Genomic DNA, 24,222 nt, shown 5'->3' on the forward strand with positions numbered 1-24,222 from the left:
TGGCAGCGGCTACCGCCATTTGCGTACGCTAGAGTTTTTTTCCCCCTGCCGTGATAGGCTACGTAAGTATTTACATAGCCTATCATGGCAGGGGGAAAAAAAACCCAGCGTATGCAAATGGCGGTAGCTGCCGCCATTTGCGTACGCTGGGGTCCCCCCCCCCCGCCGTGATAGGCTACGTAAATACTTACGTAGCCTATCACGGCCTCCGGAGGGACACAAATGGCGTCCCTGCGTTAGCCGTGATAGGCTAAGTATTTACATAGCCTATCACGGCTAGGAAGAGGAGGAAGCAAATGGCGACCAGGACAGCCGCCATTAACAAGGCAGCGCGGACGGGAGCAGGTAAGTGCTCCATTTCGCGCGCCTTTCGTGGGGTGGGGGTGGCAGGGACTTCGTCCCACGCACCTTTCGTAGGTTGCGGGGGGTGAAGGCTTCGTTCCGATACGGATTTCAGGAGGCCGAATGCACTGGCATTCGGCCTCACCGAGATCCATCGTGGAATTTTCTGACATCCCTATAGATAACATTGTGGGCTAGCTCCTCTTACAGCAGCTTTTCCTTTTTCATGAGAGAACTCAAGCAGAACTCAAATGCTGTAATTTGATAGCTCATTATAGGGATGGGCAGTTTACTTATCTCGTTCTGGTCCGGTCATCCATTGCGGGAGGGGAGGATCCATCCTTCCCCCTGGAATCCTCCCCCGGCTGGCTCCACTCCGCGGCGAGTCCGCAGAGCCGCCAGCCGGGCCAGTAGGCAGCTGGACTTCCATCTGCTGCCAGGCTGCGGCCACAAATGGCATCTGGCGTCGCGGCTGCCATTTGCGTCCCTGCGTTAGCCGTGATAGGCTACGTAAACACTTACGTAGCCTATCACGGCTAAAGTAGGGAGGCAAATGGCAGCTGCAGACCGGAGCAGCCATTCACAGCCGCAGACTGGGGCAGTGGACGAACCGGACCGGCCGACACCAGGTAGGGTCCATGTTGGGAAAATTTCATGGAATGGCGGGGGGGGGGAGTGCTCCATTCCGCCATGGACTCTGGGGGGCCGGATTCTAAAGAATCCAGTCTCACTGGAGTCGGTGGCGGATTTCTCCGCCATCCCTAGCTCATTATCTCCGATCTTTTAAAAAATGGAATAAAGGTCATTTAGTGCACGAGGCACCCTGGAAGTTAACAACATCATCTAAAGGACCTGCAAAGTTCCATGAGTAACCAATCTCAATAGCAGGATAAAGCTCCATGTGAAGAAGCCCAGATATGAGAAGTTCCTATAAATACAGGGTTGTGAGTCACAGCCATTGTGTTGGATGCAGACCTGCTATTCCATGAACAAAAGGGCTTCTTCCATTTGGGGAAGAGAGTTGGAGTGGATCCAGTGGTGGCTCCTGCTCCAGGAACCGGAAGCTCCTGTGGGCAGAAGGGAGTGGAGGCAATTTATTTTAGCCTATTTCCTCTCCCCTCTGCAGCCTCCAGTGCCGTCTCCCATGCTGTTCCAGAGGGTTCCCGAACCCAGATCTCTAAAGCAGATTTGCCTCCTCTGCCAACTATCTACAGGCATGTATAATTCATGGAGTTCTGCTGTGTGCAACTCTGAGTCCAACCTATTATATTTAACTGTATATACAAATCCAATTTTGAGGGTTAAAACTGAACTGGGGGACAATTCCCATGTTACACAAATATAGGCTTATAAAAGTACCAATATGTCATGAATCCAAGCATTTTCTGAATAAATTGGTCCTAGAACTGGAATTCACAGTTTCCTGCATCAATTCCATTAAGGTCAATTGGACCAGTTTAAGATAAGCAGGTTATGGACTGCAGTTTAATACCTGTATTATCTATAGAGAAAATGTGCACTGTCACAAATCCTTTTGACTGATTGTTTAAGCTGTTAACAAGCTGGCTATGCATCCTACTTCACAGGGGACACCCCTCTATTTAAAGGGTTGTCAGAGGTTGTCAGTCCTCTGTCCAGTCCAAGTCTGGTTTAAAGATGAAGAAGAGAGACCAGGGGCCTTGAAGTTGTATTTTATTATTTATTATTAAATTTATTAATCGCCCATCTGGCCAGTCACCCAGCCACTCTGGGCGATGTACAGCGTATAATGAAACAGTTTAAAACAATAAAATTCTACATTAAAAACATCATATTTCTAAAAATACCCTAACCCACCCCAAATGCCTGCCTGAACAACCACGTTTTTAATGCATGGCGGAAAGAGAGGGCATGGCGGAGTTGCCTAGGGAGGAGTTCCACAGAGTGGAGACCACCACAGAAAAGGCCCTCTCCCTCGTCCCACCATTCTAGCTGTCCTGGCTGATGGGACAGAGAGAAGGCCATTCGAGGCTGATGTTGTTAAGCGGCCTGTCTGGTGTTGCTGGAGGCGCTCCTTAAGACAGGCTGGGCCGGAACCATATAGGGTTTTAAAGGTCAAAACCAACACCTTGAATTTGGCCCAGAAAACAACTGGTAACCAGTGCAACTCCTTCAGCACTGGAGTGATGTGATCTCGCCGGCAGCTGCCTTTAATCAGGCGAGCCGCCATGTTCTGTACCAGCTGCAGCTTCCGAACCATCTTCAAGGGTAACCCCACGTAGAGCACATTACAGTAGTCTAAACGAGAGGAGACCAGGGCATGTACTACGATGGGAGCAGATGGTCGGGAAGGAAGGGGCGCAGCCGCTGTATCAGATGGAGTTGATACAGCGCTGTCCGGCTCACAGCTGACACCTGAGCCTCCATGGACAGCTGGGAGTCCAAAATGACCCCCAGGCTGCAGACCTGGTCTTTCAAGGGTAGCTGTACCCCATTCAACACCAGGTCAACATCCCCCAGCCTCCTCTTGTCTCCCACCAAAAGTACCTCGGTCTTGTCAGGGTTGAGCTTCAGCTTATTCCTCCCCATCCAGCCACTCACCGTCTCCAGACATTTGGGCAGGGATTCTACGGCCAACCTTGGTGAAGATTTGAACGAGAGGTAGAGCTGCGTGTCATCCGCATATTGATGACACCACACCCCAAACCTCCAGATGATAGCCCCCAGTGGCTTCACATAGATGTTAAATAGCATCGGGGAGAGGACGGAACCCTGTGACACCCCACAAGTGAGTGGCCACGGGTCCGAAACCTCCTCTCCCAGTGCTACCCTCTGGTACCTGCCGGAGAGGAAGGACCGGAACCACCGCAATACAATGTCTCCAATGCCCAACCCCTCCAGGCGGACCAGGAGGATACCGTGGTCAACGGTATCAAAAGCCGCTGAGAGGTCAAGGAGAACAAGGAAGGAGCATTCACCCCTATCCAGAGCCCTCCTCATATCATCCACCAAGGCGACCAAGGCTGTTTCTGTCCTATGCCTAGGAGTGCACGAAAGCCACTTACCTGGTCTCGCAGCTTTTCGCGGTGGGGGGGAGGCGCTTCGCTGCTCTCCCGGCGAAGTTCAGGCGGGGGAGGAGGCTTCCCGCCTCGCCCGGCCGAAATTCAGGCTGGGGAGGAGGCGCCTCGCCTCGCCCGGCCGCGAAATAAAAAGTTAAAAAAAAAAAACACCCCCGTGATAGGCTACGTGACGATTAACGTAGCCTATCACGGCTAGATCTGCAAAGTCAGCCGTGATAGGCTACGTAAATAGTCACGTAGCCTATCACGGGTGGCTTAAAAAAAAAAAAAAGCGCGTACGCAAATGGCGGCCCCCATAGGGAGCTGCCATTCGCGTTCCTTATTTGGTCGCTGTAGTCTACGTAAATCTTTACGTAGACTATGGCGAAAATAAGGGCAACGCAAATAGCGTTGCCCTTATTTTCGCCATAGTCTACGTAATCTTTACGTAGACTACAGCGACCAAATAAGGAACGTGAATGGCGGCTCCCTATAGGGGCCGCCATTAGCCGTATGTGCTTTTTTTTTTTTTTTTTAAGTCACCCGTGATAGGCTACGTGACGATTTACATAGCCTATCACGGCTGACTTTGCAAATCTAGCCGTGACAGGCTACGTTAATCGTCACGTAGCCTATCACGGGGGCGTTTTTTTTTTCTTACTTTTATTGGAATGGCGGCGGCAGCCGGTCGAAAGACCGGCTGCCGCTCCCGCCCCTGACGAAGACCCGACGAACCGCCGCCGGGACCCGCTGCCGGGAGGGACATTCGGGAAAGGTAAGTCCCATCCCGGGGGGAGGTGCGGGGGGCGGGGGGGTGCGGAGAATTTCTCCCCGAAACTTCTTCGGGGGGCCGAACACGTTGGCGCTCGGCCCCCCGAAGTTTCGGGGAGAAATTCTCCGCCATCCCTACTATGCCCAAGCCTGAAACCCGACTGAAATGGGTCTAGATAATCAGTTTCTTCCAAGTGTGCCTTCAACTGCATCGCCACCACCCGCTCAATCGCCTTGCCCAAAAATGGCAGATTTGAGACTGGGCGAAAGTTGTTCAGAACTTGGGGATCCAAGGAGGGCTTCTTTAAGAGCGGTCTTATCACTGCCTCCTTGAGGGCTGATGGCATCACTCCCTCCTCAAGGGAGGCGTTCACCACCGCCCTGATCCCCTCGCCCAGTCTCTCTCTGCAGCCCATAATGAGCCAAGATGCCCATCCACAGTGAGCATCTGGACAGCAGACTAAGCTGGCACACAGGTCATCTGGTCACTGCTTTCCCATTATGATGAGATGTAATGTATTTTTATTTCAATTATAGTAATGATTTCTAAACTTGCTTCTAAACATATGAATTAACATATGCAAATTTTATGCAGAACTGTGCCTGCTTTTGCCCTCTCTTTTGGTGAAGCATTTTCTGGTTTTTGGCACTGTGTAAGTCACCACCCTAACCACAATGAACTAATCTTTGAACTGAAAGAGAAATATGCTGCATAACACTTCATAACATTCTCACTGACTTATTTAACACTAATAATACATGAGGAATACTTATGGGCTGGATGATGGCTAATCAGCTGAAGCTCAGTCCAGACAAGATAGAGGTATTGTTGGTAGGTGGCTAGGAGACCACAGACTCACTGGAAAAGACGCTGATGCTGGGAAAGATCGAAGGCAAAAGGAGAAGGGGACGGCAGAGGATGAGATGGCTAGATAGCATCACCGATGCAATGAATATGGACTTGAGCACACTCCGGGAAAGAGTGGAGGATAGGAAGGCCTGGCGTGCTATGGTCCATGGGGTCACGAAGAGTCGGACACGACTTAATAACTGAACAACAACAGGAGACCACAGAGTAGGTACTTGGTCTGTTCTAGATGGGGCTACACTCCCTTCTTAAGGGCAGGTTTGCAGCTCGGGGGTGCTGTTAGATCCATCCCTGCCTTTAGAATGGGTGGCTCAAAGTGCCTTTTGCTGACTTCAGTTGAAAGGCCAGCTGCAACCCTTCCTGAGAAGTGCTGATTTTTCTGGAGTTATCCATGCTTAGGTAATATGTGTGTTGGATTACTGCAGTATGTTGTTATATGTGAGGATACCTTTGAAGACTGTTTGGAAATGTGAACTGGTTCAGAATGTGGCAGTGCAGCCAGGTTATTAAACAATACCTGCTAGATGGAACGTACTTCAAAGAATCTTTACTGGATTCCTGATTATTTCTGGGCACAACACAAAATGCTGATATTGACTTCTAAAGCTCTAAATGACCAGGGGCTAGAATAATCGAAGAACCGCCTTCTCCTATGTGAACCTGCCCATTTGTTTAGGTCTTCACTGGATACTCTACTTCAGATGCCTCTGTCTTCAGAGAATAAGTGCGTGGCAACCAGAGATAGGGTCTCCTCTGTGTGGAGCCACAATAATGGAATACCCTACTCAGAGATATTCACCATCTGTTTTGTTATTTATGTTGCGAATTAAAATGGAGCAATTTAAAATGGGATAATTGTCCACTTTAGGGGCAATTACTATGAAGTCTCTTGTTGTTGTTCAGTTGTTCAGTCGTGTCCGACTCTTCGTGACCCCATGGACCATAGCACGCCAGGCCTTCCTGTTCTGCGCTCTCTCCCGGAGTGTGCTCAAGTCCATATTCATTGCATCAGTGATGCTAACTAGCCATCTCATCCTTTGCCGTCCCCTTCTCCTTTTGCCTTCAGTCTTTCCCAGCATCAGGGTCTTTTCCAGAGAGTTTTCTCTTTGCATTAGGTGGCCAAAATATTTGACCTTCAGCTTCAGTATCTGTCCTTCCAATGAGCACTCAGGGTTGATTTCCTTTAGGATTGACTGATTTGACCTCCTTGCAGTCCAGGGCACTCGTAAGAGTCTTCTCCAGCACCACAGTTCGAAAGCATCAATTCTTCAGCGCTCATCCTTCCTTATAGTCCAGCTCTCACAGCCATACGTTACTACTGGGAAAACCATAGTTTGATTATGCAGACCTTTGTCGGCAAGGTGATGTCTCTGCTTCTCACTATGCTGTCTAGGTTTGCCATAGCTTTCCTCCCAAGGAGCAAGCGTCTTTTAATTTCATGGCTACAGTCACCATCTGCGGTGATCTTGGAGCCCAAGAAAATAAAATCTGTCACTGCTTCCATTTCTTCCCCTTCCATATGCCAGGAAGTGATGGGGCCAGATGCCATGATCTTCGTTTTTTTAATGTTGAGTTTCAAACCAGCTTTTGCACTCTCCTCTTTCACCCTCAACAAGAGGCTCTTGAAATCCTCTTCGCTTTCTGACATTAGGGTGGTATCATCTGCATATTTGAGGTTGTTGATAATTCTCCCGGCAATCTTAATTCCGACCTGTGATTCATCCAAGCCGGCATTTCTCATGATGTACTCTGCATATAAATTAAATAAGCAGGGCGACAATATGCAGCCTTGTCGTACTCCTTTCCCAATTTGGAACCAATCGGTTGTTCTATGTATGGTTCTTACTGTTGCTTTTCTTGACCCTCGTACAGGTTTCTTAGGGAGACAGGTAAGGTGGTCTGGTACTCCCATCTCTTTCAGAATTTGCCACAGTTTGTTGTGATCCACACAATCAAAGGCTTTAGCATAGTCAATGAAGCAAGAATAGACGTTTGTCTGGAATTCTCTTGCTTTCTCCATGATCCAGCGAAAGTTGGCGATTTGATCTCTAGTTCCTCTGCCTCTTCGAAACCCAGCTTGTACTTCCGGTAGTTCTCGGTTCGCATACTGCTGAAGCCTAGCTTGTAGGATTTTGAGCATAACCTTGCTGGCATGTGAAATGAGCGCAATTGTACGGTAGTTTGAACACTCTTTGGTGTTGCCCTTCTTTGGAATTGGAATGTAAACTGACCTTTTCCAGTCTTGCGGCCACTGTTGAGTGTTCCAAATTTGTTGGCATATTGAGTGCAGCACTTTAACAGCATCATGTTTTAGGATTTTAAATAGCTCAGCTGGAATACTGTCATCTCCACTAGCTTTGTTTTTAATAATGCTTCCTAAGGCCCACTTGACTTCACTCTCTAGGATGTCCAGCTCAAGTTCAGTGAGCACACTATCATGGCTATCAGGGACATTCAGATCTTTCCTGTATAGTTCTTCTGTGTATTCTTTCCACCTCTTCTTAATCTCATCTGCTTCTGTTAGGTCCCTGCCTTCTTTGTTCTTTACAATGCCTGTCTTGGCACAAAACGTTCCCTTGAGATCTCCGATTTTCTTGAAAAGATCTCTAGTCTTTCCCATTCTATTGTTTTCCTCGATTTCTTTGCATTGTTCATTTAAGAAGGCCTTCTTGTCTCTCCTTGCTCTTCTCTGGAACTCTGCATTCAGTTGGATATATCTTCCCATTTCTCCCTTGCTTTTCGCTTCCCTTCTTTCCTCAGCTACTTGTAAAGCCTCATCAGACAGCCACTTGGCTTTCTTGCATTTCTTTTTCTTGGGGATGGATTGAGTTGCTGCCTCCTGAACAATGTTACGGACCTCCGTCCAGAGTTCCTCAGGCACTCTGTCTATCAGGTCTAATCCCTTAAATTTATTCCTCACCTCCACTGTATATTCATAAGTGATATGGTTTAGGTCATACCTGAATGGTTTAGTGGTTTTCCCTACGTTCTTCAAGTTAAGCTGAAATTTTTGCAACAAGAAGCTCATGATCTGAGCCACAGTCAGCTCCAGGTCTTGTTTTTACTGACTGTATGGGGCTTCTCCATCTTTGGCTGCAAAGGACATAATCAATCTGATTTCGATATTGACCATCTGGTGATGTCCATGTGTAGAGTCGCCTCTTGTGCTGTTGGAAAAGAGTGTTTGCTATGATCAGCGTGTTCTCTTGGCAAAACTCTATTAGCCTTTGTCCTGCTTCATTTTGTACACCAAGGCCATGCTTGCCTGTTATCCCGGTGATTTCTGGACTTCCTACTTTAGCATTCCAATCCCCTATGATGAAGAGGACATCTTTTTTTGGTGTTAGTTCTAGAAGGTGTTGTAGGTCTTCATAGAACCGATCAACCTCAGCTTCTTCGGCATCAGTGGTTGGGGCACAGACCTGAATTACTGTGATGTTGAATGGTTTGCCTTGGATTTGTACTGAGATCATTCTATTGTTTTTGAGATTGTACCCAGTACTACTTTTCCCACCCTTTTGTTGACTATGAGTGCTACTCCATTTCTTCTAAGGGATTCTTGCCCACAGTAGTAGATATGATGGTCACCTGCATTAAATTCGCCCATGCTTGTCCATTTTAGTTCGCTGATTCCCAAGATGTCAATGTTCAATCTTGCCATCTCCTGTTTGACCACCTCCAGCTTACCTTGATTCATTGATTTTACATTCCAGGTTCCTAAACAATATTGTTCTTTACAGCATCGGATTTTCTTTTCACCACCAGACACATCCACAGCTGAGTGTCCTTTCGGCTTTGGCCCAGCCGCTTCACTCTTTCTGGCGCTGAAGTCTTTTACACTGTGTAATTGCTGCTTTCATCCATTTTGATTTTTAGTTTCTTATTTTAAGGATTTCATTATGGTTGTTCATATATATATATATATATATATATATATATATGGGGCCGTGGTGGCTTAGTGGTTAAGACGCTGAACTGCAGACTGGAAGGTCAGCAGGACAGCAGTTCGAGACCCGAGTGCTGTGTGACAGAATGAGCTCCCGTCTTCAGTCCCAGCTTCTGCCAACCTAGCAGTTCGAAAGCAAGAAATTGGCGGGAAAGGTAACAGCGTTCTGTGCACCTCGGTGTTCAGTCATGCCGGCCACATGACCATGGAAGCGTCTTCGGACAGTGCTGGCTCTTCGGCTTAGAAATGGAGATGAGCACCACACCCTAGAGTCGGACACGACTGGTTGGGACACCTTTACCATATATATATATATATATATATATTGCTGTAAAATGCCTTGTGGGCAGAAAAGTGAGGTTCAATGTTTAAATAAATAAATAAAAATAGGGAACAAAATCTCTTCTAAAGAATGGGCATTTCTGCTCTTCCAGTGACGACTGCATGCTGCTGGAAGGTGTTCATTCTTTGAGACCAATAAGATCAGCAAAGTTCCAAATGCACATTTCTATTGTTCTGTCATAGAAAGTAAGCAAACTCCCTTTAAAACCAGAGCAAGCCCTTTCATACTTTATCTCTCTCCACTATAAACAATTAACAAATATTACAAGCTTAATATTTTGTGTGCGTAAAATCCTTGGCAGGTCACCTTTATGTACGGAAGTGCTTCCCAAGACCCCATGTTCCGAGAAGTCCAATTGACTTTTTTTAACCCGAGTTGACTTTGTTCTGCACTCATCAATGTCAAATCTGAAGGCTTTCTCTTTTCCTTCATGGCAGCAGTAGCACTAGTAGCAGCAACAGATTCTGAGTAAACAGTCTCTGCATAAACATCAATCACATATCCTCAGTAGTCCAGACTTGATGTTGCTGATGGCTGGTTACCGAAAATATTCCCAGCAGAAATGGAAATGGTGAATCAAGACACATCTCTCATCTTGAAATCCTGAATGTCAAGTGCTTTCCTACTACCCTAAATTTATACTCATTTCCCATACCCTCACTTTCAATTCTAAATATTTTTTCTAGAATCTAGAGGAAACTATTAACCAGGCTTCAGGTATTTTTTTACTTTATTTTTTACTGAGATCCATGAATCCCAGTGTGTGGCCTGATTATTCTTCTCTTTCTTTTGTAGATATTTCACTTCTGATACTAGAATTACAGAGATGGAGCCTGGTGGAAGAGGCATAAAATGTATCCTGCGTAAATTCAAAACTGGGGCATCTATGAATAGATATCACTATAAGAGGACCACACATGACTAGTTTTTGCCAATCTTCCCCTTCTACAAATTCAAGCCATATTTTCAATACATTCTTCCTCTAAAGGGGCTTGCTTTTAACAGGTTCTTATAGCCACAGTATCATTAGCTAAGACTGGGAAAACTGAGAAACCATTTATTTATTTTTAAAAAGGATCTGAATCTTTATTCAGATCAAACTTTATTCTTAATCAAACTTTAACAAATAAGCTTTTGGTAATTGCAAGAGCAACATTATTTTAAAGAAAACTGCAGAATTGTGATGCTATAGAAATAATGTAGGGAAATATCATACACAACATTGTCGCCAGAATGAATACAACTGGAGTTCTATAAAAAAAGAAGCTACAGAGACTTGTAACATGAACTTTACAACATGCAGTGCCTTAAGTTCACAAGCTGGGGAGCCTGTTCTTACGTTATGGCAGCTTTCCCCAAGTTGGCCCCCTCCAGGTGTGTTGGACTGCAGCCTCTATCATTCCCAGCCAGCATGGTCAACGGCTGTGTCACGGCCTCCTTGGGGAGGGAGAGGCAGCTGTGAATATTCACTAGTAGGGACCATAAAATGTGAGAGCTGCTTTTGTAGAAAGTCACCAGCTGCTACCATAATATGCATGAGAGAGATTTAAATTGTGAAATATACCTATTTTAAAGAGCCACTGAAGAAAACACGTTTAGCTATTTTTATTATTTCTCCATTTGTTCTTGGGGGGAGGGGGGATTGATAGGGTTGGGGTGGGGTACTTCAGTATCTCTGCTCAGTTTTGGATGGCACATTCCAGAAGATAGTTCTGGGAGACAGCCACTCTGCCCCATGGCCTTTTTGCATGTGGGGTCCTGCAGGGTTTCATCTTCCCTCCGATGCTATTTAGCATCCGTATAAAACTGGTGGGTGAAGTTGTCAAGGGATCTGGGCTGAAATGTGGTCGCCATGGTAATAATATCTGACTTTATCTGTCCTTTTATCTGACCCCAGGGGGACAGGCTGGAGTTTCTGAACTAGTGTCAGATAAGTGTTAGGCTGGATGTGGGTGAAGAAACTGAAGCTTGATCCAGACAAGACAGAAGAACCACTGGCTGCAGGTGGTGGTGGTGGTCCACTGATTTGAACTGGGTGTGTAGCCTGTTCTTCCCTGGAGGTTGTACTTCCCTGGTGGTTCATCACTTGGGGGTGCTCTTGCTCCTTGATCAGTTCATGATAGGGATGTATGAGAGTCACTCACTTACCTGTTCGCGGATTATGTTGATGGTGGGGGGGGAGGAGTTCCGTCCCTCCCCCCGGAATCCTCGCCGGGGGGGGAGGCGCTCCATTCCTCCCCCCTGGAATCCTCCGAGGCTGGCTGTGCTCCGCGGCAGCTCCACGGAGCAGCCGGCCAGGCCCAGCCAGGCCAGAGCCATCTGCAGCCGGATTTCCAGCCACGGAGGGCTCTGGGTAAAAAAACAAACAAACAAACGGCGTATGCAAATGGCGGCGGCCATGGCTGCCGCCATTTGCGTTCCTTATTTTTGCCGTCTTAATCTACGTAAATATTTGCGTAGACTATGACGGCGAAAATAAAGGGGAACGCAAATAGCGTAGCGGGCGCTATTTACGTCCCTTTTTGATTCCCCGTTTTAGCCTACATAAATATTTTCATTTGCGTACGCGGGTGGGTTTTTTTTTTAAACCCACCCAGCCATGATAGGCTACATAAAGATTTACGTAGCCTATCACGTTGTGTGTGTTTTTTTTAAACCTAGCCATGATAGGCTACGTAAATCTTTACGTAGCCTATCATGTCTTTTTTTTTTTTTTTTTTTTTACAAGAGTGGAAATGGCAGCGGCAGCAGCTGGTCAGAAGACCAGCCGCTGCTGGAGCTGCCGCCACCCGGAAGATCTGCCCCAGGTGAGTCTCGTCCCAGGGGGGATCTGCGGGGGGGGGGGCAGGCCGTTCCACCACGGAGTTCGGGGGGCTGAATGCACTGGCATTTGGCCTCACCGTGATCCGTGGCAGAATTCTCTGCCATCCCTACTTCATGATGCCCAGGTGGTGGCAGTGAGCTGGAATGCTTTTTGTTAGATAATCTGGCCACAATAGTCCTTTTCAGTAAACATCTAACCTGAAGTGGGGCTGCGCTAAGAAGCTCAGCTGCCAACACTGCACATGTAATTTATCTCCTCCCCTTAACCTATGCACTGACATCAAGGGGACATGCACATTACATGGCCTAAAATACGTTTCAGTTAGAAAAACCACCTGAGAGGAGCCACTGTGTTAATGGTCCTACTGAGTCAATCTGATGTTTTGCAGATCAAACCATTCATAGAGGGTGTATCAATGGCCAGATATCTATCTGTAGTAAAGAGCAGTTTTGCCTTTACAGGCATGACCTACAACATCAGATACAGCCATGGCATATTTGTTAGGGAGCCTGCAGTAAATGTTCTAAATCTAGAGGTTTACTTACTATGAAGTACAGTACATGGAGGACTAACATTAATACCAGAAGGTGATAGCAAGTTTGGGTGAAAATGCTATTATTTTTGAAACAGAGCTTGTAGCACTGACCAGTTACTTGCATCAAATGAGCAACTATTGCCTCATTTATTAGAAGATTATTTTACATCCTTTAAAAATTTAAAGAACTCAGGGAGCAATCCTAAGCACACTTTCCTGGGAGTAAGCCTCACTAAATACAGTGTGACTTACTCCTGAGTAAACATTCATAGGATTGCACTGTTTGTTACAATCACAACAAAAAATAATTTCACTTGTGAAAAACTGTACTGAAATTCTCTAGTGTTTAGTGGAATATTGGTCTATTGGCTGATTACTGATTTAAAAACAACAGAATTAACCGATTAAAATGGTCAAACTTTTGATCCCCACATTTTCATTTAATGTTCAAGGAAAGCGCAATTATGCATTTTTTTCCAAAATGTTCACTAATTAAGTCAAGTGCACAGCAAACAACATTATTATATATGCATGTGTAGTTTTTACAATGCACGGCATTGCAAACGGATGAAGTTGTGAGCTGGCACTCCTGACAACTTACCTTCCCCTTGGCAAAAACGTCGTCCCCATTCCTAGGTAATTTCCTCCTGCCAGTGTCTCCTATCGATCCTTTCAAAGTGACATACACATCTGAGTCTGTTCCTGACTCTGGGGAGGAGTTGGTTGAGATGTATAGAACGTACTGTTTAACTAAAGAAAAAGAAAGAGGTACGGAATCTCAACCAATAAACACATATAATTAATGAGCATAATACTTTCATTACTAGACTATTAATAGAATTATAGAGTTGGAAGGGATCTTGGAGGTCAATGAGTCCAATCCCCTGCTCAAGGCAGAATCTGCAACGAAGCTATCGCACCCCTGACAGATGGCTGTCCAGCACCTGCTGAAATACCTCCAGGGAAGGAGCACCTACCATCGCCCAAGGCCATCTGTCCCACTGCCAAACAGCTCTTAGCATTAGGAAGGTTCTCTTCACATTTAGCCAAAATCGGCTTCCTTGCCATTTCCACCCACTGGTTCTAATCTTGTCCCCAGGAGCAACACAGAACAAGTCTGCTCCATCTCCTGTGTGACAGCCTTTCAGATATTTGAAGACTGCTATCGTGTCTCCCCGTAACCTTCTCTTCCCAGGCTAAACACACTCAGCTCTTTCAATCATTCCTCATAGGACTTGCCTTGTTGAGATGGCATTTAGCATGACCCCCTGCCCCCAAAGTGGGTGACAGCTGGCCACGCTCAGTGTGAAATGGCCTGGAGGATGAGTGAGCGAGTGTGTGTGTGTGTGTGTGTGTGTGAGAGAGAGAGAGAGAGAGAGAGGCTACTGACTGCAAATGAAGGAGTCCATAGAAAGGAAGTTATAGCAAAAGCACACTAGCCAGCAGCTTCTTCTGCAGAGTTGCTAAGCATTCTCAGTGATCAGGGATTATATACAAGCCTATCTTTCTGTACCCCCTTCCTTGAATGACTCCTGCTAGTGGTGGTGGTGAGGGACTTCACTGTTGGAAAGATTTCCAGGAATTACTGCCTGTGTTAGTGCATCATCCTTATACAGGTTTGCAGAGCTAGCACAAAGATCCATGCCACCAACAGCCTACTGAGGACTGACTGAGCTGGTTGTTCCCTAAAAACGGCAATTTCAGTAACTCTTCCCACTGAAATGAACAGAAGTATAAGATTTGCACTTCTTTTGACTCTGCCAGCCCTCAACTGCCATCTGGCAGCAGCCATTCCACCAGGCTGCAGCAGAGGGAAGTATAGAAAGCCAGGCTTCATTTGGCTCCTCCTCTATGGGGGCGGGGGGAGGAGGTGCTCCAACTCTCATTGTCTTCCACTTGTAACCCTCCCATGTTTTCCCACTGCTTCTTCTGCCTTTGTTCTTCCCACAAAAAAATGTGTTAAGAAGGAAAAGATGGGACATACTGTAGCTGCACAATATCTTTTGATTGGTAGTGCTACGAGCCCTCTAATTGGAAGCACCCCAGATGGTCATTATATGAACTAGTATGAAACTAAGAATTGAGTTCATTTATTTTCATCTTCCTTGCATGTCATCGTGTTAAGATTGTAATCCTGCAGGCATGGGCTGTCCTGTTTTTATTGTTCATATCTAAGCCTCTAAGAGAACTTCTTAGGGCTGAAGAAAGGGGTAAGAATGCTCTTAAATAAATGAGTGGATGAATGAATGAATGAATGAATGAATATTTGTGGCAAGTAACAAACCTGCTAAAAACCGGCCACCAGCTGTGAGAACAGGAAGTTCGGCCACCGTGCATCCTTCGGCATCTGAAAAATCCCGCAGACATGGAAATTCTAGAGTTTCTTTACTTTTTCTATGCTGAAGCTTCACCTGCACATAGAGAAGAAAATGAGATATGTATAGCTAGAGCAGACCAAAGTCCATGCAGTCTGCAGCCTGCAGACATCTGTTTTCCAACATATGTTTCTGGGAAGTTCACAGACAGGTCATGGGTTGTCCCCAGCATTTGGTTCTCATATGGTTTACTCCAGGGGTGGACAACCTTTGAAGTCTGGGAGCCATCCCCCCCAGACCCCTGCACTTCCAGCCCTTGTGGCACAAAACGTTTTAAATATATAGGTATATAATTTAAAAATGACATCCAGAGCAGCTACAGATTGCCCAAAGGTCAAAATTCATTGTTCTCAATTACTCTTTTGGTGTTCGGTAGTAGCTACAGAGCACTAAAGGGTCAAAATGGTTCCTCAGGATACCATTTTTAAAAAATCTTTTACGATTTTGGGGAGCAGTGGGGGCTGCATGCGGACCCTGGGCCACATGTTGCCCATTCCTGGTCTGCACCATACTGCCCTTGAAGAGAGCCATTGCCCTATCTTCCAATAATCTGTCTAATCCTTTTTTTTTTTTTAAAGACTCCTAAGTATCCTGTGGCAGTGAATTCTTTAATTTCATTGCGATTCATTGTTAACTTCTGATAGTGTAAATTACATCTTGTTGATGTATGGGGGCAATAAATCATTTGAAGACTGCAAAGTTAACTGCAATCTATTTCCTTTGTAATCTATTTACTTACTTCTTAAAATATTTCTAACTTGCCCTGTATCAAAGGATCTCAGGGCAGGGTATTATCAGTAAAAAAACAATTTAACATAAAACCACAGCAAACCCCCCAAATCCAGTAAAAAATAAATATATCAGCAATTGTAAGATCAACCAAGTAATGGCAACTGAGACCCAAAAGCTTGGCTGAAAAGCTGTGTCTTGACTTGGTGCTGAAATGAAGCCAGCCAGCGTTGGTGCCAGCCAGGCCTCCAAGACAGAGGGCATTCCATCACTGGGCTGCCACCGCTCTTTTACACTGTGCAGTTCTTTCTGCATTAGCACCAGAAATGTAGGGCAGCAGTGTGGAGAGACAAACCATTCAGCGGGGTCTACTTTGCATGGTGAGTCAAAATAAGCCCAATGAGGGCCACATGACAGTCATGTTGTGAGAAACAGCTCTAAGTCCTGGATTCCAACCACTGGAGCACATCCAAATACAATGGCTGCTTCCACCCTCCTGTCCATCTGCTTTGGATAAATGAAGCTGTACTGGATTCAAAAGCATGTTGGAAAATCAGGGAGACATCGCTATGCATCTTGTGTACCCTTTGATATTTATATATTATATATTGTGTACAAACACCAATACATAAAAACATTAGCCTTAGAGTCAATGCAAGCATTCTGCCTGAGCCACTCTTACAAGGGACTGTACCACCTCAGATGGCACAGGCCTTCTTCTCCCCACATATATCTGTCATCAGCAGCTCTGAGGACTAAACTACGTGCTACATTAAATGTGGAGCATGCAGCTAATCCTCGCATTCTTTTTGCCTCAGAGTAAGCGTGTGGGGCCCTGGTCTAGATCAGAACCACTGTGCGTGGGTAGGGAAGGTTTGAACTTTCCTACCTACCCTGCCACTTTACCCATAAATCCACCCCCCACACACACACCCATGAGCTAAAAAAGAAAAAAACAACAACCCTCAATTGATGTTAATGGAGTTGTTGTTTTTATCCTCGTGTGAATGTAAATTTAGGGGGAAAGGGGTCTGGGTAGGAAGGTTTTAACCTCCCCTATCCATGCACAGTGGTCCTGTTCCAAATCAGGGTTCTGTACATTTACTCAGATAAAAAAAAAGAAAGTGAGGATCAGCTACTGTATTTAATGTAACATGTGGTTTAGCCCCTAATGTTTTTGAAACAGCCCAACATTTAGAAGAAAAACACACTTTCCAGTAAATACCTTTAGGATGTTCAATTATCACCTTCTGTGGCTGATATTTCTTTAACAAGATCATTTAAAACCCTACTTAAAAGTGGTTTCAGAATACATTGTAGAAAAAAAAATTTTTAGTAAGGCCTTTTAAAAAAAGCAACAAGACATAAAGTACCGAATGTTTCATTTAGAACTAGGGGTGGACGAAAGTCGCCTACCTGTCGTCGAAGCTTGTTCGCGGTGGGGGGGAGGCGCTTCGCTGCTCCCCCGCGAAGTTCAGGCCGGGGGGGGAGGCTTTCCGCCTCGCCCCGGCCGAAATTCAGGCCGGGGGGGAGGCTTCCCGCCTCGCCCGGCCGAAATTCAGGCCGGGGAGGAGGCTTCCCGCCTTGCCCGGCCGCGAACTCCATTGTTTTTTTTTTTAAAAAAACGCCCCCGTGATAGGCTACGTGACGATTAACGTAGCCTATCACGGCTAGATTTGCAAAGTCAGCCATGATAGGCTACGTTAATCGTCACGTAGCCTATCACGGGTGACTTAAAAAAAAAAAGCGCGTACGCTAATGGCGGCCCCCATAGGGAGCCGCCATTCGCGTTCCTTATTTGGTCGCTGTAGTTTATGTAAATGTTTACGTAGACTACGGCGAAAATAAGGGCAACGCAAATAGCATTGCCCTTATTTTCGCCGTAGTCTACGTAAATCTTTACGTAGACTACAGCGAACAAATAAGGAACGGGAATGGCAGCTCCCTATGGGGGCCGCCATTAGCCGTACGCACTTTTTTTTTTTTTTTTAAGTCACCCGTGATAGGCTACGTGACGATTAACGTAGCCTATCACGGCTGACTTTGCAAATCTAGCCATGATAGGCTACGTTAATCATCACGTAGCCTATCACGGGGGCGTTTTTTTTTTCCTTTTATTGGAATGGCGGCGGCGGCAGCCGGTCAAAAGACCGGCTGCCGCTCCCGCCCCGCACGAACACCCGCTGAACCGCCGGCTGGACCCGCCGCCGGGAGGGACATTCGGCAAAGGTAAGTCCCGTCCCGGGGGGGGGTGCAGGGGGGGTGCGGAGAATTTCTCCCCGAAACTTGTTCGGGGGGCCGAACACGTTGGCGCTCGGCCCCCCGAAGTTTCGGGGAGAAATTCTCCGCCATCCCTATTTAGAACTAATATATCTAAATGAATGTAATAAAAATAGAAGATGACACAAATATGAAATGCATGCTATCTTATCCAGCTAAAATAGACAAAAAAACTCTGCTTTTTTTGAAACAAAATATGCCTACATTTTTTTTTAATGCCAGCGTCCTTTATTTTGCTCAGCTTCTTTTCAAAGTTTAAAATGTGGCACCATAATGATCATGTAGCTAATTACACCTTGATCCCATAAAGATCCTTTAGGAATGGCCAGCAGGATTTTGGATATTTTTAAAAGATCTGCACGCATACACACACACACACACACACACAGAGCTACATTAGAAACTGCTTTTGAAACTCCTCCAAGTAGCTTGCCAAGTTGCGCAGAGGAGAGAGCGGGAGCGCCACTATTTTTTATTATTTTTTTAAAGAAAATTGAAAAGCCTGCTGGCCATGAGGAACTAGGGTTTTTCTGTGTGTGGGGGTGGGGTGGGATGGGGGGTTGGTTCTCTGGAGTGTGATATGTATTTGCAGGTCTTCTTCCTTATGTCTCATTACAGGAGCTGCCTGTGGTCCAAAACAACTCTTGGCAGTATCTTCTTCAATGTATCAAGCCTGAACCTAGGAGCACCTAGTAGACTGACCAGGCATAAAGGGAAATGGGGCTCTGCTGTAGATTTAATACTTGTGTAGCTTTCCTTACTCCTGTATGGCAAGCTGCATATGCCAAGAATTTCTCTTCTATACGCTAAAAAAGCCATCGAGCAGGGGCCATAGCTCAGAGCAAATGCTTTGTGTGCAGAAGATTCCAGGTTCAATCTTCCTATTCTCCAAGATCCTAGGTCGCAGGGCTGGAGCAAACCTCTACCTGAGTTCTTGGAGAACAGGTGCCAATTGGAGTACACCAGGGGTAGGTAATGTATGCCTGCAGGCACCAATGCACTGCCAGATACCTTTCTTGGTGACCACCAAGGTGCCCTCTCCACCCACTTTCTGTTTTTAATTAATACATTTTCTTCTTTTTTTAAATACTTTTAATTCTTTTTTTATCTTTATAAATGAAATAAACAATACCAACAACCTAGTCATTATCTACGGTTTCCAACAATACAGTATTCTTAGGAGGACACAGCAATAATGAAAAAGAAAAAAAAGAACAGAAGAAGGAAGAGGAAGAAGAAAGCAAGCAAGCAAGAAAAAAAATATAAAAAGTTACTTAAAAGGATTAAATTTAAACTGCATTACACACAAACTTCAAATATCATTCTACTTAAAAGCTATACCTATAACACTGCCAGTATTACAATTCAGTACAGCATAGATAATCAACCTTACATTTCAGTATCATATCATCAGTCTTATAGCAAGGGAGCAGGCCTACAATTCATTTCCAATAACCATATATTGCCCTTCAGTTAACATACAATAGTAAAGCTTAACAATTTAGCCAGCTAAGTATTACTAATCAAAGTTTCATAATAATGATAGTAATAATAATAAAATGGAAGGAAATAAAAAAGGATAAGAAATAATAATAACTTTATGCTATCTATATTTTAGATGGTGTCATTTCTAAATCTATATATGAATGTATACATATCTATACACACACAAACAGGAATTTTATTATACAGTATATCATGTCTAATGTAAAAAAAGAGGAAGTAAGACAGAGAGAGAGAGAGAGAGAGAGAGGATATATGTAAACAATCCTCCCTTATAACCCAAATAAATCCAAAAAAGAATAATAATTGAAAAGTTCCCAGCTCATGAGTCTGGGGAAGATGTCTCCCGTGCCTTACTTTGAACGCCAGCTAGCCCAAGCCTTTGCCATTTCATGATTTATAAACTTTTTCATCTGGCCTTCAAAAAGAATGCAAAATATAGCAGGATATTTGATATGATATTGCAGATTCATTTGTCTTGCCTGATTTCTCGCCTTGGTAAATTGCCTTCTTTTGTCAGTGATTTCTTTAGTGTAATCCAGAAATAACATAACTTTGTCTTGTGTCAGCCCCCCCAAAAGTTCTCCCTCTTCCCTTGCCAAGCGCAAAATATGATTTTTTGTGGAAACCCTTGCAAATTGAACTGTAACAGTATAGGCAGTCCCTTTGGTGCGACGAACTGGACCTGGAACATGGTATGCATGCTCAATATCAAGTAAATAATCAGATGGCAGAGCAAGTAGCTCATGCAGAAATTTATTCAAGAATTTAAACAGACTTATATCAGCAGGCAGATCTTTGATACCAATGATACGCAGATTCGCTCTACGAGTATAGGCCTCCAGTTGGGCAATTCTCGCAGACAGGATACTATGGGAGGCATGCATACTTGTGCAGACACCCGGTCTTGGAGAGCATTAATCTTCAATTCCATCTTTTGCAAGGAACTATTAATTAAATCCACAGCCCCTTTAAGGTTAATAATAGAATCCTGGATTGTATCCAGCCTCTTAGCCTGTTCTGTTAATTGAGAACACAAAGTTTTTATCAGAACCAGCAACTCCTGTACATCTCCGGCATCTCTAGAAACCTTTGCCAAGGGAGGTGTTGGGGGAGTTGGTGGTGGCCCTGCGGCTTTTTCCCTTCCTCTTGATGCTGCCATCCTTCTCTTCCATAAAGAAAGCAAGTAAGTATAATTACAAACAGTCACTTCAACAGATTTTGCAGGTCCTCAGATATTGTTGGTATTTTTAATCCATAAATACTTTTGGAACTCATCAGCACTGAAGTCTCCTAATTACATAGGAGTTTCAGAACAGCTTTGAGTAGATGACGCTCTGGAAAACTGACCTTAGAGTCCAGCCCTTCTGCCGCTTCGCAAAAGGAGTTGTTCTTCCAAGATCTTATCCAGATGGTACTCTGGCTTCCCCTTTTAATTCCAGGGGAAGATGAAAAGGTTTTTCAACCTTTTAAAAGCTGTTTGAGGAGGCGACCTGCAGAGCCTCTGCAGGACACTTGCCAGGGTGACATGGCTCCTACCAGAGCCATGTCACCCAGTACATTTAATACATTTTCTTAATGGCAGCTGGAATTGCTATGAAATACATTCCTGTTGATGCTGAAAATTGTGGGTTCAAAGGAGTTGTTTAGTGTTGGGATTCACACCTACCTCTGCCTTGTATTCAGTCTTTTGGACAGGTTACTTGTGCTTTGCCATGCCTCCTATAGCAACCATTTTGTGTTGGTGCCCAGGACTGCTTCTCAAGTCCTGGTATTAACATTTAAAGCCCTTAATGGCTTGGGGCCAGGTTATCTGAAGGATCGCCTCCTCCCATATGTGCCTGCCCGGACCTTAAGATCATCGTCAGCGGCCCTCCTCCGTGAGCCCCTGCCAAAGGAAATGAGGCGGGTGGCTACTAGGAGGAGGGCTTTTTCTGCTGTGGCACCCCGGCTCTGGAATGAGCTTCCTAGCGAGGTTCGCCTGGCACCAACATTGTATTCCTTTCGGCGCCAGGTGAAGACCTTTTTATTCTCCCAGGCATTTTAGCATTTTAGCTTTCTGAACTTTTAGCTTTGCTGTTTTAAATCTCTATTTTAAACTCCTGCACTGCTGCTAGATTTTATTGTGGTTGCATTGTTATATTGTGGTTTTAATGTTCTATATATTTTAAATTGTTTTATTGTGTGCTGTTTGGTTTTAATTTTTGTGAACCGCCCAGAGAGCTTCGGCTATTGGGCCGTATAGAAATGAAATGAAATGAAATAATGAATGAATAAATAAATAAATAAGTTGTCAAATATGCCCAAGGCCCAGAAAGCTTGCCTACCGCTGGAGTAGACAGTAGATGGACCAATAGCCTAAAGCAGGTTCATAAGTACATGAGTTCTGTTCTTCTGCATCCAGAACCATATTCGATAGGCACTCTTGGAGGCTGCTTCACAGTTTCACAGCTTCAGAACTCACTTCTCCCAGAGATCTGACAAAGCCTGAGCCTGAGTGTGCTTCAGAAACAATGCAAGATCTTTTCATTATGTATAAATACCAATTAAAAGGTGTACCCCAGAAGCATTGTGACTTGTATTTTGCAAGCAAAATTTCTGTGCCGTTTCTATGGCTTCTATGGTTTCTATTTTGATGCGATCGATCAGCATCATAGCATCTTAGACATCATTGAAAAGACTGTCACTTCATCTCTCTGCTTCTTTCCCTGGGATGTTAGCTTATGTGGCAGATACTTTTGTCAAGACATTGCCACTGTCTCATTTTGTTAGCTGTGTGGGGGGTACAGGGCCAGAATGTAATAGCCAGTTTAGAATTATGTAGATACAGCCACGTTTGCCAGGGGTAAGTAATACAAAAGTAATAGTGAAAATGTTGTCTACAACAGCAGCTTGGTACAGCTGACCCAGATAAATATATACTTTTCTATTCAAACATACAAGAACAAAAGAATGGCCTTGCTGTATCAGACCAAGGTCCAACTCATCCAAAAGTCTGTTTCCAACAGTGCCTGGACAGATGCTTTTGAAAAGCTCACAAGCAGGACATGAAGGTGATGGTTATACCTTCTGACATGCTAAAGCATCTATTTCTCAGAAGTATAGTGCCTCAAAATACAATATTCCAATGTGAATAACCATTGAATGAAGTCCTCCCACCACCCCCATGATTTTGTGTAACTTTTTTCATCCATCTAACCTAGTGGCTACCATCGTAGTGAAATCTCTAAATTAATTATGTACTATGCGCTAAGTACTTCCTTTTGCCTGTCCTGAACCTTCTGTGAACAACTTCATGGAGTGAGTCTGGGAGAAAAAAATCACTTCCCCACCATTCATATATTTGTTTTAACCTTTTGTTACAAAGTAAATGATTTGAGCACACTGTGGAAGCCATAATATAATGGGCTAGATCCTGATGTAGTCATATTTAGAGTAGATCCATTGAAATCAATGGGACTTAACTTAAGTAAGTCATGAGTAACTTAAATTCCATTTATATACATAGGTTTACTCCAAGTTTTACAAAGTCTGTATTCAACGCTATGGATATAAATGGATCTGAATATGAAATGAAGACTGTTACGCAGTTGTTGACACAACTAAAAGCTGCTTCTGAAAATGAGAACTATAGGTTATGTAAAGAACTCCCCCCCCCAAAAAAAAAACAATGTACAAATGCATACTTAAGCTTTACCTCACGGCAACACCATGTTTTACCGTCTGTGTCTTCTACTTCCAAGCGAACTTTGCATATCATACCAAACTTCTTATCTAGCTCCAGTGATGCCTGATAAGCCTCAGCCCTCTTAAGCGATCCTTTGGGAATGAAGACTGAAGCAGATGTACCTTTGTCATCACAAGCCGTCAGAGTTAACATGGGGTTCATAGCATTACTTGAAATGCCCCCAGCCATAACCATGACATCCCAAGTCCCTAGAAATCAATAGGAAATAAATGTTTGTCTGCAATGCTACAGAGATACCTGAAATGCAGAGAATGCATACCTGACCATTGGTTGGCTTTGCCATATAATCTGGAAACTTGGAGGCCAAAAGGGTCATGAAATAATGGACAGTTAAGACACTTGATCTTTTGATTCCAGCAAAGGGACTTACTACTAGTCTTCTGCTACTAATTGTTTTTAGAGTATTCTGAATCTGTAAATTATTTTACAATCCTATCATGTTTTGCTCACAGTAACCCAGTCAAGTAAGATATTAGTATTTCCATTGTCCAGAGGGAGAGAGGGAGACATGATTCAAAGATAGGAATTGGCTTGCCACAGAGTGATCCCATGGATGTGAAAGGACTTTTCAGAACTCCAAGTGCTTAGCCTTATTCTATATCCGCTGTACCACACTTAGAGGAAGGCCAGCAAATAAGGTGCAATCGTTTCTATTAAGACTAATCCCCATCATTCATTTTACATTTTCATACATACAGGTTACGCCTGTCTATGGGGACCTGTATATTTTGTAACACGTCAATGTCTATGCGTCAATATCTGAAGCTTCACAACTTCAAAGCTTCGAAGATCATGCCTCAATTAGAAAAAAAAAAACATCGCGGAGAAGCCCCGATTCTGCAAGGATAACGCCTTAATGTTTTAAAAAAAAACATCTGGAGTGGGGGATAGGAGGGGGTAAAACTTAGTCTCATTTGAAG

General features: G+C 44.5%; 1 protein-coding gene across 1 annotated transcript in view; it reads right to left on the bottom strand.

The window, feature by feature from the left end:
- Nucleotides 1–24,222, bottom strand: part of RP1 (RP1 axonemal microtubule associated) — a 291,823-nt gene that overhangs the window by 39,282 nt on the left and 228,319 nt on the right. The window contains exons 45-47 of the mRNA XM_084848072.1: nucleotides 23,252–23,490; nucleotides 14,952–15,078; nucleotides 13,269–13,417 (exon numbers count right to left, since the gene is read on the bottom strand). Coding sequence (XP_084704198.1) covers nucleotides 13,269–13,417; nucleotides 14,952–15,078; nucleotides 23,252–23,490 — 515 coding nt within the window. The remainder of the gene's footprint in view (nucleotides 1–13,268; nucleotides 13,418–14,951; nucleotides 15,079–23,251; nucleotides 23,491–24,222) is intronic.

The sequence above is a fragment of the Heloderma suspectum genome, chromosome 4, assembly GCF_057233095.1.
Source record: "Heloderma suspectum isolate Gila_16-S chromosome 4, 16-S_ref, whole genome shotgun sequence".
Taxonomy (NCBI): domain Eukaryota; kingdom Metazoa; phylum Chordata; class Lepidosauria; order Squamata; family Helodermatidae; genus Heloderma; species Heloderma suspectum.